Source organism: Miniopterus schreibersii, assembly GCF_964146895.1.
Source record: "Miniopterus schreibersii genome assembly, chromosome: 16".
NCBI classification, from domain to species: Eukaryota; Metazoa; Chordata; class Mammalia; order Chiroptera; family Miniopteridae; genus Miniopterus; species Miniopterus schreibersii.
The window spans coordinates 40,183,665-40,207,472 of record NC_138116.1 but is presented as its reverse complement, the minus strand read 5'-3'; the positions used below and the strand labels follow the sequence as shown (position 1 = coordinate 40,207,472).

Below are 23,808 nucleotides of genomic sequence, written 5' to 3'. Positions count from 1 at the left end.
GAAAAAAGGAAACTTGGGCACTGAGATGTCTTATTCTTGTGTATTTAAGGTACATTTTGGAGAAGACTTTGACTGAGACCTGGTTAGATTTGGGGATGTCCAGGAATTCAGGTGTGAAAAGACCTACGCGTGTGTGTGTGTGTGTGTGTGTGTGTGTGTGTGTGTGTGTTGGGAGGTGCAGGGCTAACTCTTAAACCAGATGAAGTCTATGTCCTCAGGGAAGGGCTGCACCCCATGTCACCATGTTTGGATCTGTGGGAGCCGGGTGGGGATGGTAACAGGAAAGAAGATCCTGCAGTCTGTGTCTCAGGAAGAGGGGACCTGCGAGGGGCGGCTGGGCTATGCCCAGACCTACCTCCTCCTGCATCCCGCACTCCAGCAGCATCGTGACACAGGCCTCAACGGGGAAGGCGATCTCCCGGCCGCTGATGGTGAGGTGCTCCTCCAGGGGCTTCCCGAAGGAAGGCTTCTCCACCCAGGCCTCTGAGGGGTGGGGTGGGAAGGAGTCAGTGAAAAGGGCTAGGGAAGGCCACTCAGGCTGGAATATGTCTTTCCTCTTGTCACATAGATGATCCTAAGACTACAAAAGACATGGAGGCCCAATTGAGCCTCTATGCCTGTGGTTTTAGGGATGACTGAGAGGACTGGATGGATAACCAACTATGTCCAGAGCTGCTGGGCCTCCTGCAGCACACACCCCACACTCCATGTCCCCCACCCTGACTCATCCCCGAGGGGATGGTGTGTTGGAGCCTGCTCTGCTCCACTGCAGCTGGATGGAGGCACAGGCAGGTCAAGTTCTAGCCGGCCACCTAAACATGATGCCGCTGGGGAGAGCGTAAGGGTGCACGGAAATACAGGGCCTGGGTCGCATCTGGGAAGGCAAGCAGGCCCCCAACCCTTCCCACCCAGGAAGACCTGCACTTACCCTGTTGTGCTTTTATCTGAGGCAACACAGCCTGCAAGAGTGTCAGCGACTTCCTGTGGTATTCAGCTTGCACTTCTATCAGCTGAGAAAACACAGGAGCGAGCATCACCCGCTGCCAAAGGTTGGGGAGCACAGGCTGCTGTGCCACTGGGGTCCTCGCATGAAGGTGCTGCCTTAGTCACGGGGAAGGAGGTGGAGTCCCCTGCTCCCTCCATAACCCACCTAAAATCATGGGCATGCTTCCTCCTTAGGCTCTGTAGCAACAGTCACCACAGTGGGACTGTGGGAGGTAGGAGAGCCAAGCAGGATTAGGGGGACCACCCCAGAGCTGGAGCCTGACTGAGAGAGCTTGCCCTTGCTGCCGTCCCACCTACTGAGCACCTCTCAAAGCAAAAGAAAACACAGCGAGGTGAATCAATAGGTAAATAGAAATGGAAAACACATTCAGAAATCCATTTGCCTATAGGAGCTAAATGCCATTAGCCTGTGCGTGCATGCGAGGGCGCGCGCACACACACACACACACACACACACAGTTTTCTGAAAAGCGGGTTCAAGATATAATTGATCAAAAAACTTCTGGCTTGATCCACAATTTCTTCAAATACTTTGGAAGGTAAAACTGCCTTAGTTATAATAATACTGCTCAAGGAACAAACTCCTTCAAGCTGTTCTATTTTGACTGTCCCACTACTAAGAGCAGAGGAAAACTTGTGACCAATAGTTACTTCATTATTTTCTGAACCCCTCAAAAATGGGCTTGAGTGAGGGAAGGGGAATGAATCACTATTTAAATGCTTGGTATGAAGGGTAAATACTAATATCTTCAAGTAAAACTAAAATGAATTTTTAAAAAATCAGAATACTGAAATAAATGGTATTCGAATGACAACTGGCAGCCGAATGATGCTTGGAATATAACAATTTCATTAGTTTTAACAGCTCTAAAGTTGACTATTACCTTCACCAGTAAAACCAATGGAGTATACTTGAAATGTATTAGTACTTTAAAGTAAACATTCTAAGTTGGAAGGGATGCATATCTGTTGTTGTTGTTTTTCAGGGTAGAGGAAACTCCTCTAAGTTTCGGCTCCACTGATGGAAGTGCTGGACGACTGCTAACAGCCCGCAGCCGTCCTACCTACTCGTCAAAGCAAGTAAACTTTCCGGATGTCTCCTCCTTTCCTTCCTTCCTTAGCATTCCGTCACTTCCCTATTTTTAGTGTGTATTTTCTCTCCTCTCGATCCTGTTTCTCTACTTGTTGCACCTGCTTTCATTGAGGAGAGGGGGGCAAACAGGTCACACGAATCATCATTTACTGATCTGTCATCATCTGAGCAAAGGCCTAGATTAAAAGCAGAATGTGCTGGGGACGGTATCTTCCCAGTGTCTTGATGATACACCAGGGTTTCTCACCCTTGGCCCTACTCTGGTCTGGAAAATTCTTGGTTGTGGTCTGGAAAATGCTGTTCTGTGCACTGCGGGATATTTAGCAGCACCCCTGACCTCTACCCACTAGGGAGCAATGGCATCTCCCCCAGGGGTGCCAGCCAAAAAATGTCTCCAGAAACATGGCCAAATGTCTCCTGGAAGAGGGAGCAACGCCACCCCTGACTGGGAACCGCCGCCATAGATCTCTGAGTTGCAATAACCTTCCCGGATGAGGTCAGGTTTTTTCCTTAGGTTCTGGGGAATCCATACAAGGAGGAACAAGGCAGGATTTACTCAAGGCAGAAGCGTCAGACCCCACCCTTCCTGTCCCGCGCTCCCCCGCGGGCCCTCGGTCCCACGCCCACCACGCCCTGCCCGCGCACACTCGCCTTTCGGGACACTCACCGTTTGGAAGTAGTTTGCATAGTCAATTTCTTTGGCCACAAAACTGTACATGTCAGCTGACAGCTGGTCCTGCGGAAGGTGAAACAGAGCGGCTCATGCACCGTGCAGACCTCAGGAGAAACAGCCTGATCAATGGCACTTTCAATAGAAGCCGAACGTCCCGGCTCTGCCGTGGACATGCCCGCGGTTCCTCGGCGCCGCCCCGGAGGACGCGGGCGCGCACAGGAGGCCTGCACCGCACAGGAGGCCTGCACGGCGCCCTCCCGTCCACACGCCCCTGCAGCTCATGCCACCGCCGCGAAGCCGCGCGTACAAACTGCTTTTGCCCCCTGTCCTCTCGGGTTCGTGTCCTTCACTGTCAGCACTGGCTGGGTGACCCGCCTGCGGGAAGCTGGGAAGACAGGCGGGCGGGGCAAGGCCGCGGGTCCAGAGCGCGCCAGGGCCTGGGCTCACCCTCGCACACAAAGCCCGTCTTAACCTCCCCGCGCGTCCCGGTTCTCCACGCGATGGGGACAGGGCCCAACCCTGTGTTCCACCTGAGGACTATGTCCAGTTCCACAGAAACATCCACCGCCAGGAACAAGGTACGTTCTGAGCAGCACGGAGACTGTCACCGACCACATCTCTGAGCCTGTTTGTGCAAGTGACGTGACCTCTCAAGTGACCTCTCAAGTTCCTCCCTGCGCTGCATCAGGTAGGAGGCCTCTAGAAGCAATGCTAAGTGGAGGAGAGAAGAGCCTAGAACGTCCCGTGGGAGGGAGACAGAGACCAGCTCAAGGAGCTGACCCGATGCAGATGCGGTCGGCAGGCATCGTGCGTCAGGAAGAGCCTGCTCCGTGGAACCTCGAGGACCTACAGCCACCCGGCCCCTCCGGCTGCGGGGGAAACCCATGCTTAGTGACAGCAGGCGCGTGTGAGGGGCGATCTGCTCCCACTTGCAGCCCCCAACAGGCAAGGGCCGCGGGGACATCCTAAAGGGCTCTTGTACCCGAGACAACGGAGCCGGGCACAGGGCTGACGGGCCTGTCCTCGGGGGGCTTGCCCAGAGGAGGCAGCGCTACGCTTGCTCCAGTCCAGAGACGCAGAGAGGGGGAGCCATGATTGGCACCCACGGGGAGCAGCCGAGGTGCCAGGCACCTGTCCCAGGGACTTCTCATCTCTCTTAGGCAAGTGCTGAATTTCCAGTCTCGGACGGTCTCAGAAGCGCTTCTGATGGGGGGCTTAGTAACTATCTGCTGTCAGAACAAACGAAGCAGCAGAGGCTCAGCAAGGGTCCCTCTCCCTGAGACTAAGGCGGGCTCTGAGCGCCCCACCTCAGCCCCCTGCCCCCGTAGTGACGCCTTGGTAGGGCTGCCCGTCGATCAAAGGGTCAGGAGACGGCAGTTTTGTGGGAATCCACCTCGTCTGCCATCCCCGCATCAGCAGACATCTGTCACCAGCCTGGCAGTGCGGAGGGAGCGATGTCAAGTGAGGGAAAGGCAAGGGCTGGGTGAGAAGCGGCTCTGCAGGCGGACAGGAAGCCACCCGGGAAGGGCCGAGCGCCAGCGCAGCTGCACCTCCCCCGTCAGCGTCCCAACTTCACCCGCGGACGGGGCTGCGGAGTCAGGCCACCTGCGTGTGCCTCAGCACGCAACAGGGTTTCAAAGGTACAGTTAGGTTACCGCCTTATTGAGCAAGCCCCGGGGACTCCAAATAAGCCACACTGCAAGCAATAAAGGCGGACTACAAATAAGATGTCCCTTTATCTAAGTCATCAGTGAACTTTCTTTATAAAGAAAAAAAACCTTTCATCAATTATCGCCAGAGTTAAGTGTGTTTAAAAAATCATTTGACCTCTGAATTTGCAACTAACCAACACTTGGAAAAATACGAAGTAAATGACCATGTTTGCCTGTAATCCCAATAGCAGAGATAGTGTGGCTATGGGCGTGATGTTGCTCAGCTGGCATCTATTTTAATCGGCACGTTTTGTATGGTTACTAGGCTTACAAAAAATGGGACCAGGATGCTTTGTAGCTCATCTACCCCCAGATAAACATGTTTCGTAATGGACATGATATTTAATAAATGGATGGACTATGTTTCTATTGTTGGATATTATGTTTTGAGTTTTTCACATTGCAATGACATTTGAATAAAATATCTGTTTATACAGATTTGCACCCATCTTGTGATTATTTCCTCAGGATAAATTCTGCAGTTAAAATGAATTCTGATTATATAATTCCTTATAATTAAGTTTAAAATTATTAGAAAGATAATAATGAGTTGGGACATTAGGGCTTTTGATCTATACTGTCAACCATCAGAAAAAAACACTTAAAACATATGAATTAATCCACAAATATTTTCCTTGTTTTCTACAGTAACCTTTTAATTCTGTTTAATCACAATCAAGTTTATAGAGAGAATTTAAATATGTTCCTAATTTGTATTCTGTTTAATCAAGAGCTTAACTTTCTTCCAAATTTATTGTCTATTTGTGTCACCCACTGTCAATTCCTTGTCAACATTAAGTATTCATTTTTCTATAGGAGTCTTTATCTATTTATCTGTAAGATTTGTAAGACTTCTTTAGATTGATGAGAGCAATGGCTTTATCAACTACTACTAATATTTTCCCCAATTTTCCACTTATCTTTTGATATTATTTACAACTTTTTCAGTCCTATACTTTTTTTAATGGCTTGTTCATGTAGCAGTGTCTATTACATCTTTCTGTTTATGATTTCCTCCTTTGCTAATCCGCTTAGGGCATCTCAACCATCCACATAAATGTACAGTAGGGAATATAACATTTATATTTTTAATACATTTGGAACTTATTTTGGTACTTGTATCAGATACAGAATTTTTTAAAAGAGCTAACCAAATGTCTAAAAACTGTTCATGAATAGAATAGATTGTCCCCATGGATTTAAAATGTCACAGATAAAACTTCTCATACACTTCGACTTTGGATTTTCTTCTGACTGGGATCTCTCTCTTTTTTTTTGTCACTGTTCTATTTATTTTTTAAAAATAGTACCTACATTTTAATTATGTAACTTCACAATATACTGTAAAAGACAGCAATTCAAAACTCCAATAATTCTCCCACATTAACTTTAGAAACCCGTTATTACCCTGTGAAGCATTTATTACAATTATATTGACTTAATTCTAATCAAATTAACTTGGGGGAATTCAAATTTTGATAACATTGTCTAGGAACATCTCTCAATTTTATAAAGACTTCTTTGATTTCCTCAGTCCTATTTTATATGATTTATATGATTTTATAATTATCCTATATTATATGATATTATAATAGGATTTTGAATATTTCTGTTGTTAAAAAATATCCCGAAGATATTTATAGATACTCCTCTCTTAAATACTTCTTCCTGGTAGAGAGTATAACCTTGACTTTTATTACTGATTTTCAGTTTCCAGTCTGGTATGTAAGACTACAAGTCCCACTAACAGCACATAAAAAGCTGAACAAACTGAAAAATCAACAATGCTTTTTTGACCCATCAGAGAAGCGAGGTCACATGGCAAAACACTGCCCTCAGGGTGGAGAGACAGATAGGTGACTATGAGAATCACAATGTACCTGGGCTGGGGTAGAAAACCTGAACTATATATGACAAACTGCTGGAGGCTCTGTGTGGACAGGTCTGATAATTAAAAACTCCGGGGCACCAAGTCACTGTGAGTTTTACCTCCAGGAGCTCTATAAATTCTCACAGTGAATATCAGAGAAAATATCTCCTGCTTTCAACAAGGAAGAGGGAAAAGGAACCATCCTGAAATACTCTTTAGCATTACAGTCCTCTTAGCAAGGCCTACTACCTTCAGGAGAAATGATTTTATCTGAGCCTAACCTATAGGGGTTTTATCAGAATCTTACTGATCTGGGGGAAGGGAAATACTCAATTCTATCAGGGTCTAGCCTTCCAAACACTGGTAAAGAGAAATACCCAATCCCAGCCCCGTCTAGCCATCCTGTCCCACCTAAAATTAAAACAAACCAGAGAATATGAAAACAATAACAACAAAAAACAATAACTGAGAAGCACCGGTGAAGGAGCACAGTCCAGGAGCACAGGCTTCCCTGAAAGGCTGAGACCTAATTACAGGACTGTAGAGCCCTTCCCGCCCCCACACCGCACCACTATGTTACTAAAGGCCTATTTACCACAGTTCCTTTTACCCACTACATCACATCCACCCTTTTGTTAGAACTGCAAGGCATACTGAATAGAAAAAAACCCACAGATTCAAGAAATAAAACAAGCATCACAATAGAGTTAGATATGGCAAAAATGTTGGAATTATCAGGCTAGGAATATTTTTTTAAAAACTATGATTAATATACTAAGGATATTAATTAAAGAAATAGACAACATGCAAGAACAGATGGATAACATAAGCAGAGAGAGAGAAACTCTAATAATCAAAGAGAAATGCTGGAGACAAAAATGCTGTGAAGTTCGTGGAGATTGCCTGTGATGGGCTCATCGGTAAACTGGACATGACTGAGGAAAGAACCTCTCTGAGCTAGGGAACATGACAACAAACTTCAAAACTGAAAAGCAAAGAGAAAGAAGACGAAAAAAAAGGAACAGAATATCCAAGAACTGTGGGACAACTCTGAAATGTATGACATGTGCATGGTAGAAATACTAGAAGGAAGAGAAGAGAGGAACAGAAGCAACATCTGAAGAAATATGAGTGAGAATTTCCCCAGACTGATGTCAGACACCAAACCACAGGTCCAGGAAGCTCCGAGAACACCAAGCAGGATAAATGTCAAAAAAAGGTACACATAGGCATATCATATTCAAACTTCAGAAAGAAAAATTTAAAAAAAGAAAAAATCCTGTAAGAAACCACAGAGGAAAAACATATTACCCACAGAGGAGCAAAGATAATAATTAATCTGATTTCTTCTCAGAAACTATGTAAGCAAGAAGAAAGAGAAGTGGAATACGTAAAAGTATTAAGAAAAAAAACCCTCCAACCTTGAATTCTGCATCCTGCAAAATATTCTTTAAAAGTAAAGAACTAAAGCTCTGGCCAGTGTGACTCGGTTGGGCGACGTCTTGTGCACCAAAAGGTCGCTGGCTTGATTCCCGGTCAGGGCATATGCCCAGGTTGTGGGCTCGATGCCTAGTGTGGGGCACTCAGGAGGCAGCCAATCGATGTTTCACTCTCACATCAATGTTTCTCTCTCCCTCTCCCTCTCACTTTCTCTCTCTCTAAAAATCACTCAAAAAAAATCTTAAAGAACTAAAAAGTTTCTCAGATAAACAAAAACTGATAGAATTTGTTTGCCAGTAGACCTGCATTGCAAGACATGTTAAAAGAAGTTCTTCAGAGAGAAGGAAAATGACATAGGTCAGAAACACAGATCTACATAAACACAGGAGAAGCATCAGAAAAGGAACAACTAAAGGTAAAATAAACTTTTATTTTTCTTATTCTTAATTGATCTCATAAGTTTTTTCAAAATAATAGCAACAATGTATATATATATATGTATGAGTACACATACATACATATCTATGCTGTGTATGCTTAGGTATAAGCGAAATGGAAGGAATTAGAAATAGTTTGTTACTAAAAGGTACCTGCATTCCATGTGAGGCAGAAAATTGTTACTAAAAAGTGGACTTGGATTAGTTATAAATGTATAATGTAAACTCTAGGGCAACCACTAAGAAAGTAAAAAGAAATGTAATTGATATACTAAGAAAGGAGAAAAAACAGAAGCATACAAAATGCCCAATTAAAACCCTAAAAGGCAGAAAAAACGTAGAAGACAAAAATAGTAGCAAAGAACAAAGGCAACAAATAGAAAACTAAAAAATGTGATAGATATTAATCCAACTATATCAATAATTTCTTAGATCTCAATGGTCTAAATACACCAATGAAAAGACAGAAAGTGCCACAGTAGATTTAAAAAGGGCCCAAGTATATGTTGTCTATAAGAAATTCATTTTAAATATAAAGATACATGTCATAATCTATATATTATCAATATATAGACTAAAAGTAAAGGGACAGGTAAAGATACACCATGCTAACACTAATCAAAAGAAGTGGGATTAGCTGCATTCATTTTCCACAGAACAGAATTCAGAGCAGGGAAGGTGTCAGGGATAAGGCATAGTGACAAGAGGGTCATCCTGCAAGAAGACACAACAGTCCTTAACGTGAACGCACCTCACAGCAGAGCACCAAACCATGTGAGGCAAAAATGACAGAACTGCAAGAGGAAACACAAGTCCATTACTATAGTGGGACACTTTAACCCCCTTCCATCAGAAATGGACACATCCAGGAGGCATAAAATCAGAATGGACATAGTTGAACTTAACAGCATAATTAATCAGCTAGATATAACTGGTATCTATAGACTACTCCAACAACAGCAGAGCACACACTCTTTTCAAGCTCACATGGAACATCCACCAAGACAGACCACAGTCTGGGCTATAAAATACACCTTTGATTTAAAATAATCAAAATCATAGAACACCTGCTCTCTGACCACAGGGAAATTAAATTAGAAGTCCATAATGGAAAGGTAGCGGGAAAACCCCAAAATTATATTGGGATTTTAACTGCAAATTAAAATAACAATGACGTATCACTACACAACTATTAGAATCGCTAAAATTCAAAACACTGACAGCACCACACGCTGTCACGGACACGAAGGAGAGGAACTTCAGTTAGCGGCGGACTGCAAAACGGCAGAGCCACTTTGGGACGCAGCTCGGCAGTTTCTTACGAAACTAAAGATACTCTCGCCAGAAGATCCAGAAATTACGCTTCTTGGTTTTGACCCAAACGAATCGCAAATGTACAAATACCTGCACGCAGATGTTTATGGCAGCTTTACTCGTAATTGCCAAAACGTGGAGGCAATCCGGATGTCCTTCGGTAGGTAAATGGATAAACTGTGGTATAGCCAGACAAGGGAATATTATTCTGCTCTAAAAAGAAATGACTATCAAGCCCTGACTATTACATGAAAGAAGCCAGTCTGAAAAGGCTGCCTGCCATGATTCCAGCTGCAGGACACACCGGAAAATGCAAAACAATGGAGGCTGAAAAGACCAGTGACTGCCAGGGTTAGGGAGAAGGGAGGGATGCAGGCAGAGGACTTCCAGGGCAGTGAAACTATTCTGTGTGACATTACAATGGTGAATACATGTCATTACACATTTGCCAAGACCCCTAAAATGTACAACACCAAGAGCGACCCCTCATGGAAACACCACCAAGAGCGACCCCTCATGGAAACACCACCAAGAGCGACCCCTCATGGAAACACCACCAAGAGTGACCCCTCATGGAAACACCACCAAGAGCGACCCCTCATGGAAACACCACCAAGAGCGACCCCTAATGGAAACACCAAGAGCGACCCCTCATGGAAACACCAAGAGCGACCCCTCATGGAAACACCAAGAGCGACCCCTCATGGAAACACCAAGAGTGACCCCTCATGGAAACACCACCAAGAGCGACCCCTCATGGAAACACCACCAAGAGCGACCCCTAATGGAAACACCAAGAGCGACCCCTCATGGAAACACCAAGAGCGACCCCTCATGGAAACACCAAGAGTGACCCCTCATGGAAACACCACCAAGAGCGACCCCTCATGGAAACACCACCAGAGGAGCCCTAAAGGAAACGGCACCCTCTGGGTGACAGTGATGTGTCAGTGCCGGCTTACTGACTGTAACAAACGCACCGCTGCGGGGTGCTGACAATGGGGGGCTGTGTGTGGGTGCGGGCAGGAGGCACATGGGAACTCGGGCTTTTCTCCACATCATTGGTTCAGTTTTTTGCAGGGTCAATTCTGTCCTTTACTGAAAGCATCTATACCGGTACTTATTTAGGTATTTTGTAAAAGTAATTCCAAATCTCCTTCAGTTTCCTTTCCGCTTTACTTGGCAACTTTATCTCGCCTTTATCTACTGTTGCCTAAGGTCTGTAGTCCCTTGAATTTTATTTTGGGCGCCAAGATACGTTGTCTGAAATTTATCGTGGCCATCAGTAAATCTTTTCCAAAAGGGTCCTGATTTTTGAGTGCTTCCTTATTTATTACTGTTTTCGAACACAGGAGAACAATCGATTCAGGACTACGTTTTCTCACCTGAACATGGCAAACGGCGAGCGTCTTTGCCGTCGCTCGCTGCCTACCCTGACAGCACCTTCTCAGATCCCCCGTCGGGCGGAAGTTCAGTGACCCAACAGCCCGCAGGCGCCGGGGGAGAGCTGCAGCTACGCAACCCCGCCTCCCCGCGATCACTGTTCCTCTGGGTTTGGTGAAGCTGTCGGGCCGGGGAGCATCTTCCTGCTGACACTGTGCTCTGTTCTCGCCTTCGGGCGAGTGACAGGGCTGTGCCCGGCCTCCTCGGTGGTGCCACTGCCCGGCCCGCTGCGGCACCGCTAGCCCCTCGGTGTGTCGGGGCATGCACACGGCGAAGGCGGCACAGCTGCTTCTACTGGGCGCGGCGTGCCTGCCCTCACATCTGGGCAGGCGCCTCTGGCAGCTGGGGCCCAAGCGATAGAAGTGTCCCTCGGCCATCCCACAGCCTCCCGAAGTGGGGGGCAGCAGGGGCTCTGCCAGGATCTCACCCACTAGCAAGAGGAGCTACGCGTCAAGGCTCAGCGCCGTCCTTTGGTCTGACACTCACTTAGTAAGTCTGACTGTGAGGAGGGCACAGGGCACTAGACATCTGTCTTCCAGTGGCCGTCGTTTCTGGATTCAAGCTTGATTCCCAAAGAGCAAAGAGTAAAGTGGAAATAAGAGACACACGTTTAAAAAGAGAGCGAGTCTGCGGCTTCGTGGGAAAGATGGCACTGTGGGTGGCACGCCGATGAGAATTAGTGACGGCCCCTGGCCGGGTGACTTGGCCGGAGCGCTGTCCGGTACCTCAAAGGTGGCAGGTTCAATCCCCGTTCTCAGGGAGGGGTGTGGGAGGCAATGGGTCGATGTTTCTCTCTTACATCAATGTTTCTCTCCCTTCCTCTCTATTTATTTATTTATTTTTAATATATCTTTATTGATTTCAGAGAGAGGAAAGGAGAGGGAGAGAGAGATATAAACATCAGTGATGAGAGAGTCACTGATCAGCCGTCTCCTGCACGCCCCCGACTGGGGATCGAGCCCGCAACCCGGGCATGTGCCCTGACCTGGAATCGAACCCCAATCGCCTGGATCCTAGGTCGATGCTCAACCGCTGAGCCACGCCCGGCCGGGCAGCCCTTCTTCTCTCTTTAAAATCAATAAAAACATATCCTCGGGTGCGGATTACAAAAGGAGAGACGTGATGGAAGGTGGGTGATACATCTCAAGGGGAGGCAGCAGGAAAGGTGGGGGCGGGGGCGTTAGCGTCCCCGAGGACCCAGCCCTGCAGCCTGCTCCAGGCCGTAAAGGAAACACAAAGCCAAACGGGACGACACCGCCGGCAGCAAGCGGGTCAGCCTGCTGGCCACTGTGTTCTCTGTCGCTATTTCATTGCTCACGGGTCCTTCCTCACCGGGTCTCCTCTTACTGAAAATCGCCAGCTTACATCCCCTCTGATGTGCTGGTTCATTCTAGGGGCCTCGGAAAGAAAAGAGAAAACAGGTATGAGCTTGAAGCGTGGGGCCTGTCTCTGAAATAGGAAAGCAAGGCAGAGGCCGGAGGGGCTCCCAAAGAAATGCAGGCAAGGAATGTTGCGCCTGCCCGTTGGCCGGAGGTCTCAGCAGGTTCCGTGTATGGAGCCCACCCTGGCCTGGGTTTCCCTGAAGGCTAAATAAACCTCTCAGGGTCCCAAAGATGAAGGGAGCTCTGTTTGGTTCTCTCTGTGGCTAAACGAAGAGGGATCGGGTGGCCACGTCACTCTCCCGGGGCCCACAAGCTCTCACTTTGCTGGATTACCGCAATGGGTTGTCTTGCCTGCTTAGGAAATACAAAAACCATGATGATATAAGGGGAAATGGCCCATTTAGGAGAGCCCAGAGACAGGAGGGAGGAAGACCACGCTGGACACTTAGAGCAGCTGGCAACCATGGAAATAGAAATAAAAGATCAGAAGAGAAATTTCACAAAAACATCAGTGTGCACTCTCAAGGAGATCGGCTCAGTATACAAATAAAACTGCCTAAAGCATATTACCTCCATCACTGCCATAAAACAGAGGTCATGGATTAGGCAAGACAAGGATGAGAGGGTGGAGTTATCTTACTGAATATTATAATTGCTACAAAGTCATTAAATAGAAACTGTAGAGCACTAACTCAGGAACAGGCAAAGTGAAGACTGGAATACAGAGCCCAGCAACGCATGGGAGGGATCAGATGAGAGGATTTCACTTCAGGGGGAGGCGGCTCAGTTAACAAATGGTGCTGGCATAATTGGATAATCGTCTGGGAAAAACCCCCAACGAAACTCTACCTCATACCGTGTATAAAAGTAAGTTTCAGGTATATTAAATGCACAGAATAGGTGTATACAATTCACTGAAAGAAAATGAAAGAACAGTAAGTTAGAAGAACACAGTGGAAGATGCCTGGGGGACGACCCAGAGTCTTTTCCCATGCAAAGGAAATGCATGCATATGATTACGTTTTTAATGGCAGATAGCCACACAAGCAAAGTCAAAAGACAAATGGAGGACTAGAAAAAGTATCTGCAGCACAAAAGCTAGAAGGAAGTTAATATCCCTGACATACAGAGAACTTAGATTAATTGATATTAAAAAAACAAAAAACAATAAAATGATTGGTCTAACTGCCAATTTAACAGGCAATTTCCCAAACTGGAAATGCCTATAAATATATGAAGAATGCCCAATTAATACACAAAGAAATACTTATTACTACTAATATTCAGAGAAATTAAAATGATAATAACATAGGAATAGCTTTTTTTCCCCTCACCAGACTGGCAAAAACTGAAAAGAGGAGCCAGGTACATCACAAGGAAAGATGATGGGGAAGGTGTAACTCTGTATCGCAGGGGGGAATGTGAACCGCAACTTCCTCTTTAGAGACTAAACTATCAACACCGATTCAAAAGTTAGACGTACATATCATCTTTGACCTAAAAACATCACTTTTGGGGATCTATCTTAAAGGGAAAATAATTATCAATGTATAAGTATATACACAGAAAGCTCTCGATTGTATCATTTTTGGTGGCAAAACACAAAACAAAAACACCAAAACACAGTAGTTTGAATATCCATCACTAAGAAAATAGCTAAATAAATCATGGTGTGTATATACGTGTGTGTATATATATATATGTGTGGTGTGTGTGTGTGTGTGTGTGTGTGTGTGTATCCCTACCATGGAATATTATGCACCTTATTAAAAAGACTAAGTTAGATCTATAGCTACCAACCCGGACGGATGTCTAGGATGTATTATTGTTAATTGAGAAAAGCAAGTGGTAGGTTAATATAAACAACATAACTGTTGCATAAACACACACACACAAACACACGTATATACATAAAACAAATAACAGGGGAAACGCTCTATATGAGTATATTTGTCTGATTATGAAGAAAGGGGTGGAAAGCTAGATGGTTTTAACACTGGCTTCCCTCTGATCACCGGTGTGGCCCCTTGGCATGCGACAGCGAACACTGCCCACAAGTCTTCGTGCTGGTGAGGAAAGAGAGCTGGGCACTTTCCTTGCAAACAGAGGCAACAGGTTGCTGGGCACAAACGGGGAGAATTATTGGCGTTTTCTTGATATAGTTTCATATTTTTTCATTGGTTATGGTGGACATGTATTACTTTTGTAATAGTCGAAGAGGAATTTAATACAGTCATTGGTTAAAACAGCAACTGTAAGAAGCTACACAAGAGCGAATGAAGCTGATAAACTTTATTCTGACGTATTTGCATGTTCACACTCACATCCCCTCACCACTACCCTCCAGTGTCTGACGGCGTGATTTTGTAAGAAATAAGATTTTTTTTTTAACCCTCACCCAAGGACATTTTTCCCATTGCTCTTCAGAGAGAGTAGAAGGGAGGGAGAGAGAGAGAAACATCGACATGAGAGACACATCAATTGGTTGCCTCCCGCACGTATCCCGACCAGGGCTGGGGACCGAGCCTGCAACCGAGGTACATGTGCTTGGCGAGAATCGAACCCGGGACCCTTCAGTCCACGGGCCGATGCTCTAACCATTAAGCCAAACTGGCCAGGGCAGAAACAATATTCTTAAGTGAAGAACATAAATCCCAGCAGAGAACACAGAGTAAAGGTGAAAGCACAAGAGAGGAGCTATACTCCATGAACAGCCCCAGAAAGACACTGCCATTCACACAGGCGTTCAAACCACGGGTCAGCTTTACTCATGATGAATCAGGGGTCTGAAGTACTGGTCTTATTTTACTTGGTTGCACAGTGCTGTAGGCTGAGAAATCATGCATTCTTTAAATATTTTTCAGTACTTCTAATTCCAGAGAGAAATTCCATCTGACTCTGAATGTCACCTGAAGGCAAGGTCAAAGTGACTTTGACCTTGGGGTGATCATAAAGGATCAGCTGATGGACAAGCTAACAGGACTAGACAGAGCCACAAAGAACAGAGATGGGTGAATGCAGAGTGGCTACTTCCCCTTAAAACTAGGACTAAGACAACAGGTACCCACATGGTTCCAGACATACGAGATTCCTGTTCCGGGGATTCAAGCCCAAACTGACAGATCTGCATATATGCAGGGGTACATATACACAGAATGGGATTGCTAATGGTGTTGCGTGAGTGGCACTGCTAAATCAGTCCTATGAACCATCTGTGGGGAAAGCAGATGGGACACAACTGACCACGTGTAATGAAGGGTCTCTACCATCCCTGAGTGGAGGCACGCTTCTTAGAAGGGGGCACTCCTCTCAGCTAGGGGAAGTTTCCTCCTCCGTGACCATCTCCTGGGCGAGCTAGCATTTCAGCTTCGTAGGTAAGTGTCTCCCACCAGGCAAGGGATGGATAAAGCAACTTGGGAATATTAAAAGGCACACAAGATAATTTATCAACAGTGAGTTAAGGCTCATGTATCATAAATGATCAACTGTGCTGTGCAGTCTAAAAACTGTGAATTGGGACGCACGGCTTACACTAGCTTCCAGCAGATACCAAGGTCCTTTCCTCTTTGCCTACCAGGCAGGAACACCAATGGTTACCCCCTGCTGCCCCTCTCCTATGTCACCAACAAAGCCCAAACCCTCAGGACTCACGCCCAGCTCTTTGCAGATGCCAGCAGGCCTGCTTGAGGTCAGTGAGTCCAAGCAGAAGCTCACTCTTAGTGTTTTAATAGAACTCCAGCGAACCAAAAGGCCTCCCTTAGGGCTCCCCCGCCTGTCCCGGTAGAGAGGAGCAAAGAGGGGGTACCCTGCAAATCTCCACTCTGTTGGCAGCCTCCTCCATTTCTTCCCTGAGGGCATCAGCTTTGGCACCCGCAGGCTGCAAGCTGCTGGACAACCCTGAAGACTTGGAAGTCTGCTGCCACCTGATGGAAAACGGGAGAAAAGAGGAGAGGAGTGAGAAAAGCAGAGCCCCGGGACACTGTGGGAAGGCTGGGGAAACAGCTGGTTACAAACACCACCCGGGGAACGCCAGCTGAGGGTCAGCTGCCCCTCGCACAGGGCGAGCACGCCCAGTTAGCCACCATTTCCCCTGCTGTCTCCGGACTACTCAGGCCAAATGACATCCCCCCACTCTCCCTGAAGCACGTCCTGTGCCTGTCCTGTGGGCATCTGAGTTTGGAAACACTCACTTACTTGGCTGAAGCCAAACACGTGTGCCAGGTGAGAGGATACATGGGTGAGAGTTAAAACTAATCTGAAGGCAAAAGTCTCCACCCGTGAAACCGAAGGTCCTTATGTCTTTGATTAGATTTAGTTTTAAATCCTAGCTCTAGAAATCAGCTCTCTCTCTACCCTCCTCAGGTCCAACCAATCAGCTCCCAGCATGACCCAGAACCCCTAACCCCTAACCCCTAACCCCTAACCCCTAACCCCTAACCCACGGTGTCTGTGATTTCGCCCTCTATCCTCTGCAGCCTGCAGACCACTAAGGAGCCCATCCTTCCACACTGCAGTTCTCGGGGTTTCGTGTTTGGCTCTGCCAGAGCCGGGTGGATGAACTCTTTCTGTTCTCTAACACTGGTAATCACACAAAGAATTCCTAGCAACATTTCGATACCTCGGTTTTATTTTCTGAAGCATTTGTCTTTCTGCAGAGAATGTTGGCCGTCTGAGGGACCTACTCCAGAAACTCTTATGGGGAAGTACAAATACTTCTGATTGCTCTCCATGGGGCTGACGAAACCCAGGAGAAGGGTGGGAGTGGGTTGCCCCCCATTTCCATTGACAAGAGAAGCTGGAAACTGTCATGTAAACTCTCCTCATGAAATGTGGCAACGGATGAAGCAGTTTCTTTTATACACCATGCTGGCCAGTAGTGTACAGACTAAACCACACAGCTCATCAGAAGAAAGTGCAGCGTTACCCTACTCGGACAGGCAAGACTCTAACTGCTGGGTGTTTTCTCTACACGATATTTTTCTCTTTTGCTATATGCAGGACAAACAGAAGAGAGCAAGACTGTGATACAAGACAGGAAAACTAAAGTTATCTTTGCTATTAGCAAAACGTAGCAAAATAAAGGGTTATTTGTCACTTAAAAAATACACTCAGGGAAAAATTACTTAAAAGGGCTCTGGGACACCAAGCTGGCTTGACACTTTGAAGACAGACACATGTGGCCCGGGAAAGCTTCCGTATGCAAGGGATGAAGTCAGCACAAATTAGAAAAGACACACTGTCCTCAAAAATGTTTACAGATCTAAGGATTAGCAACAGTTCCTGGGCAATTCTTTCTTATAATGGTTTGCCCTACAAAAAGGTTATTAGTTAATTAATACCTTCCAGGTTTAACCATTTTAAATAAAGTATTAAAGTGCTGTAGCCTTTTTTTGGTCAAACACAATAGGAGATGCCGTGGCTGTAATTTAAATCTCAGGTGATAAATACGCCTCCGAGACAGGCTGCGATCAAGCTCCACCTGCCACCTGACTCACGCTACCTGGGGAAAGAACCACCAGCCTACACGTAAGAGCAAAGAATAAGGAAAGCGGCCACAAACACTAACCTGATTTTTATGATTTTACAGATTTGGATTTGATTTTTTTTAAAAAACACCCAAATTATATTGAATATATATATATTAAAATTAAGACATTTTCCCAACTTATCTTTTTCCTTTCTTCCTTATTACCCTCCATCTCTCCCCCCCAATTCTGTCCTTTAGTCAATCATCTGGTGTGTTAAAATCATACACCTTTCCCCTCCCTTCAGAGGGAATTTTATTTGCAACACATAAGTAATCTGTTCTGATATTATAAAACTATAGGATATTGTAAGATGCCCCAACATGGTCCCTTTGTGGACAGAGAATAACAGACTCTCAGGGGAAGCTGGGAAAATGTGTAGGCAGTAATCTGCTAGGAACAGCGACATTAATCACAAATTCTCAGGGTCAGCTGTTCTACAAATAAACGCAGGAACCGCCCTACTATTAAGAGAAGAAACAGGGACTCTTGTCCAAGAAGAGTTGGAGCTTTAAAATTTGAAGAGTAGAAAGTCCACTTCTGCCCACCGGGGCGGCTGCTGCGACAGTGTCCTTCTCTGGGAAGGACGCTTTCGCGGTACGATCGGAGGAGAGGAAGACAGGACACAGGCTTTAACGAAGGCCCGAGGAGAGAAAACGGCAGAAATAAGGGTATGAGGCGTCAAGGACCAGGAGAAGGGGAGGAGGCAAGTGCGAGAAGCCAGGGCAACAGGCAGTCCAGGAGAGGGACCTGGGGAAGGCGGCCAGGAAAGTTTCTTTAGTGGGACATCAATTGTCTCATCTGTCCAGACTTCTGTCCTGTGCCACCTCCACTGCTGCTCGAAGGCGCTGGCCAGAAGCAGCTGCCGGTCTGCGTGGCTCTCCAGCGAGGGCTCTGGGTGAGGGAGCCGGACACAAGCCAAGCCCATGCCTGTCCTTCGCCACCTTGGCCAAGTGAAACCCTTCTCTGCACATTCAGAACTGAACCAAAAAAGAAAGGGCTAATGCTGGGGAGACCGGAGCCCAAGGGACGTCCAGTGACCATGAAGAAAATGGAACAAAGGAAAAGATGCCTACACATGGAGGGAAGCCCAGGTGGGGATGAGGAACTGCTCCTGATGGCGGGGAGGCTGCCGCCAGTCCCAGGGGTACTCAGACCTGCCCAGCCCCGGGGGGAGTTCCATTTCTAATACCCACTTGAATTACGTGAGCTGCCAGGATATTTCCCCAATGTCTCGTGTTTTACGTATGTTAGTCCCTTGCTTCCAAAGAAGGGAGGTGGCTCCGTCTGCTCGGGCTGCCATAACAGAATACCACTGACTGGGGACTTAAACAACACACATTTATTTTCTCACAGTTCTGGAGGCTGGCAGTCCAAGATCAAGGTTCCAGCAGGGCCTGGGTTCCGGTGAAGGCTCTCTTCCTGGCTTGCAGGAGGCTGCCTCTGACCCTGTCCTCACAGGGCCTTTCCTCTGAGTACATGCAGAGAGGAAGACAGATCTCTCTCCTCCTTTTCTGATAAGGCCACCAACCCTAGTGGGTGAGCGTCACATCCTTATGACCTGATTTAACCTTAATTATTTCCTAAGGGCCCTATTTCCAAATATAGTCACACTGGCATTAGGGTTCAGAATGTGAATTTTTGGGGGGAAGGGACACAATTCAGTCCACAGCAGGACCCAGAGGCTGCTATTCAGCAGAAACATAAAGTATACTGGCTCCAGAGGTTTGCCCTTGAGATACATGCCCCTCAAAATGTGAGACAGACTTTGGGAAGAATTGCGGCTCCTTCTTTATTTTTAAAAAATATATATCTTTATTGATTTCAGAGAGAGGAAAAGAGAGAGGGAGAGAGAGAGATAGAAATGCCAATGATGAGTCATTGATCGGCTGCCTCCTGCACGCCCCCTACTGGGGATCGAGGCCACACCCAAGCACCTGGTCTGCCCAGGAATCAAACTTTAATCTCTTGGATCCTAGGTCAATGCTCAACTGCTAAGCCACATCGGCCAGGCTGGGGCTTCTTCTTTAACCACTGCCAAACAAAACCTGTAGCAGAGTACGTGTATGTATCCTTCACAGTCATTTCATTTCAATTCAACTCACTTTTTTCTAATCCTCACACAAGGACATTTCTAGAGATTTTTAGAGACAGACAGACAGAGAGAGAGAAAGAGAGAGAGAGAGAGGGAGAGAGAAAGAAAAAGAAAGAGAGAGAGAGAGAGATGAGGGCAATACCAATTGGTTGCCTCCCGCATGTGCCCTCTGACCAGTGACTGAACCTGCAGCCCAGGTATGTACCCTGACAGGGAATCAAACCTGTGACCTTTTGGTGTATGGTGACACTCCAACCAACTGAGCCATATGGGCCAGGGCCAATTCACAATTTTTTAAAAGAGATTTTAATTGATTTTTAGAGAGAGCGGAAGGGAGAGGGGGAGAGAGAGAGAAACATCGACTGGCTGCCTCCTGAGTGTTCTGCACCACGGATGGAGCCGCCTCCTCTCCGTTTAATTCAGCATAAATCTTCCTTGAGTTACCTCCATGCTCCGCATCTACAATCTTTCACTCATCTTCTAAGCTCTAGTGTTATCTGAGGATGTTAAGGTTTATAGAACTGGCTTATGAAGCAGAGACGCCAGATTTACTTGAACAGTGGCAAGTGTGCACATTGGATTTAGACCTAACTAAACAGTGGATAAATGTGTTGGACTTGGCAGCACCCACCAGAGTTGGGGTAGATTTCAGAGACCCAGTTACGGGACTATGGACGAAGATGTGCTGATCATCTTCAGAAAGATCCTGCCTTTCTCAAAAGGCAGAGTGTGCCCCTCCCTGGGTACACCGTTTAGGCGGGACACTGTAACTCATGAAGGACAGGACACGACTCAAGAAAGCGCTGGTAATCAGAAGGCGGCTGTCACAAGACATAGAACCTACCACATGCAAACTGGCTACATGGGAAGTGGTGTGGGGTGGAGGTGAGGGCAGGGAGAACCCAGCTATTCCAGGAGAGTGGCTGGTGGCCCCCAATAGTGTGGCGTTTGGTCTGACTCTCACTGTTGTTTCTCAGGACGCAGTCCCCATGTTGCCCAAGAGTGAAGGGTTAGGCGAAAGGGCAGGACGTTGGGTGAGTTGGCTTCTTCTTGTGGCTTTCTGCAAGGTCCTGCAAGGTGCATCAGCTCAGACTAGAAATGGCTAGTCTGAAATGAAGGTGGGAAGGAAGACGACACCTTGGCTAAGAGAGTCCCTCTCTGCTGAAGCCTAGAGCCTGAGCTGATGGGAAACCAGTGACTGAGGCCTAGGGCTGGATCTCCCTCCATGGTCACTAAAGCAGAGACCTGAAGGGAAGGCAGCTGAGTTTTTGAGGGGCTGTACTGCCAATAATCTCTCTCCAAGGCAACCCTCAAACTCCAAACTCACAACCACACAAGGGGGCTATAAGAACCACTGATGTGATAAAGCGGATGAAGCAGGCAGGTCTCTCTGAGAATCATCTAAAGTGGTTCTTTTTTGGGTCTGAAACAAAAATAATTATAGGTCCAAACTGAAGTTTATAAACATAGAAATTTGGAGAGGGAAGGTAGAAAGTTCCTTATCAAATTTTAATACACAAGAGAGGATGAGCTGAAATATGAAAAAGGTGTTAAATCATGGATTAGAGTCCCTAGTGACACGTCTCTAAGGTCCCAGAATCTACACAGCACTTGCTATCACCATTAAAACACACAGACTAACGGTGACCATGGCTGTCTCCAGGAGTAAATGTCTCATCAGAAGACCAAACAAAATAGGTAAGTGGTGATGGCAACGACAAGCTCTGACGCTAGACCGGCCTCTGACCAGAGCTCTTTGCTGGAAATTTGGGTTTTCCTTATCGTGGCAAAGACGAGACCAAAGGACTATAAACACCCAGGTCCTTCCAGAAGGAAACCACTGCCAACCCAGGAACACAGTGGCCACTCTCCTCCTAACAGGGCGAGTCAGCATCTCTTCAATCATCTGATGTTCCTCCCAAAATGTGGGACTTGAACACTGTCCCGTAGTAAGTTATGGGGCAGGTGTTATGGGAGGCAATTTTATGTGCACAGGACGCAGCTGAACAGCAAATCAATACTGCCCTTGCCATCTGCTCTCTGTCCCTCCATGTGCACTAGGGAGGGCCCTCAGATGGGGTGGGAATAACTACGGCAACCTTCCAGCTCCCCACACCCTTCGCAGCAAAGGAGACGAGCTTTGGGGCACCGCCTCTCGTAGGCAACAGGATGGAACATTTAATGACACTGGCTTTGCTTTCCCGGTTCACTCCCATGTTTACCTGGTGTTGGCAGCCAAGGGCATGGCTTTTTGATTTACAATAGTGCTACCACACTTCGTTAAAGAGACTCATTTTGAAAAGTGAATCAGTTTTTTAGATGTGTAAGCACATATAGCAAAAATCATTCGGGCTGACTGAAGTTTGGGAAACATTAAGTTTACACAAGAAACCTTCGTTTTTCTTCTGATCAGACCATCTTTCTCTCTGGTTTGGGGGCTGCCTAATACTTTCACTGGGCCAGACACAGAGTTCCAGTGTCCCACCTGGTCACAGTAGCAGCTTCCTTTGATAAAGCACGTGGGAAGTACTGTGATAAACATGACGTCATCTGACACTCAAAACAACCTCCCCAGGGAAACCCACAGATACTGTTACTACCTGTCTGCAGGTGTGCAAGCCATTCTGGGAGTTTAAATGACTTGACCAAGGTTATAGGTCTAGGAAATAGGTGACCTTGACCTTGACCTTGGTATTTCATTTCTGATTCCTGGCTCAGGACTTTGCCCTCCATCTCTCAGCCCAAGGATATTGTTTGTGCTTCTTTTTCTCAAGAAAATTAAAACAAGATGCAGAGATGATTAAAACTGACCTGCAAAGGACCTAAAGTAGGGCCAAATATATAATTCCATGTTAATTCATATTCATGACCCTGCATTCTTTCAACTTGCAGACTACACAAACATACACATACTGCTGTGAAAAACAGTAATATGCACAACCGTGACATACGCCGGCTAGTCAAAGCCATCGCAAAGCCTCTGGCACACCCCTGCCCTAACGGGGCTTTTCTGGCGGCTGCTGGGAGAAGGTGCAGAAGAGCAGCACTGTTGGAGCTTGACTTCTCTCATAAGGCCCCAGCGGTTAGGGAATGGCCACGGAATGGAGACATCCACACCGTCAGCTTCAGGGAAAGGCGAGCTGGTCGCCAGATTCGGAAATTCCCCCCTCACTAGACATGGCACCATCCATCCCACGCCTTTGGTCCCTGCTCCCACTGCTCTCCCCTCCCTCCGACCCCAGCCACGCGGGCCTTCATGCTGCACCCTGGACACAGCAGTCTAAGTCCCACCGAGGGCCCTGCGTGTGCTGTCCCCTCGCTGGCGGCGGTTCTGCATCAGAGCTTTGCACGGCCGCCTCCTACGCACCGTTTGTGTCTAAGGTCTCTGTGTCACCCTACCTACTGCTGCTGCCCCCTTCCGCAGCACCCCTCCCTGTACTACCCTGTGCCCTTTCGTACATGCCTCATGGCTGCCTGACAGTGTCTGGTGTGTCTGGTCACTTGTTCAGCTCTGTCTCCTGCACCGGACCACAGCCTCCCTGACAGCGGGGCCCGCAGCTCTGCTCAGCACTCTTACCTCCAGTGCCCGCCACACGGGGGTTATCAAGAAAAACTTGGTGCATAAAATACGCAGATAGCCGCACCCGCACCGCAAATGTGACCCCGGTTCCCTGAAAGCGGCAGAAAGGAAAGCAAAGATGCCTACTGTACCTTGTGCGTGAAGAATCCATGTCCAGCACCAACTTTGCTAAATGTTTCCTCTGTTTTTGAATATTTGGGATTTCCACCTGTGGTTACAGGAGACGAAAGACCCAGTCA

At 46.9% G+C, this 23,808-nt stretch overlaps 1 protein-coding gene across 10 annotated transcripts in view; it reads right to left on the bottom strand.

Annotated features, from left to right (window-relative positions):
• The window catches only part of ARHGAP44 (Rho GTPase activating protein 44), a 163,900-nt gene that overhangs the window by 31,688 nt on the left and 108,404 nt on the right, over positions 1–23,808 (bottom strand). For all 10 annotated transcript variants that reach the window (XM_081116145.1, XM_081116147.1, XM_081116143.1 and 7 more), the window contains exons 6-10: positions 23,701–23,777; positions 16,175–16,292; positions 2,766–2,834; positions 929–1,010; positions 356–483 (exon numbers count right to left, since the gene is read on the bottom strand). In XM_081116145.1, the coding sequence (XP_080972271.1) occupies positions 356–483; positions 929–1,010; positions 2,766–2,834; positions 16,175–16,292; positions 23,701–23,777 (474 nt within the window). The remainder of the gene's footprint in view (positions 1–355; positions 484–928; positions 1,011–2,765; positions 2,835–16,174; positions 16,293–23,700; positions 23,778–23,808) is intronic.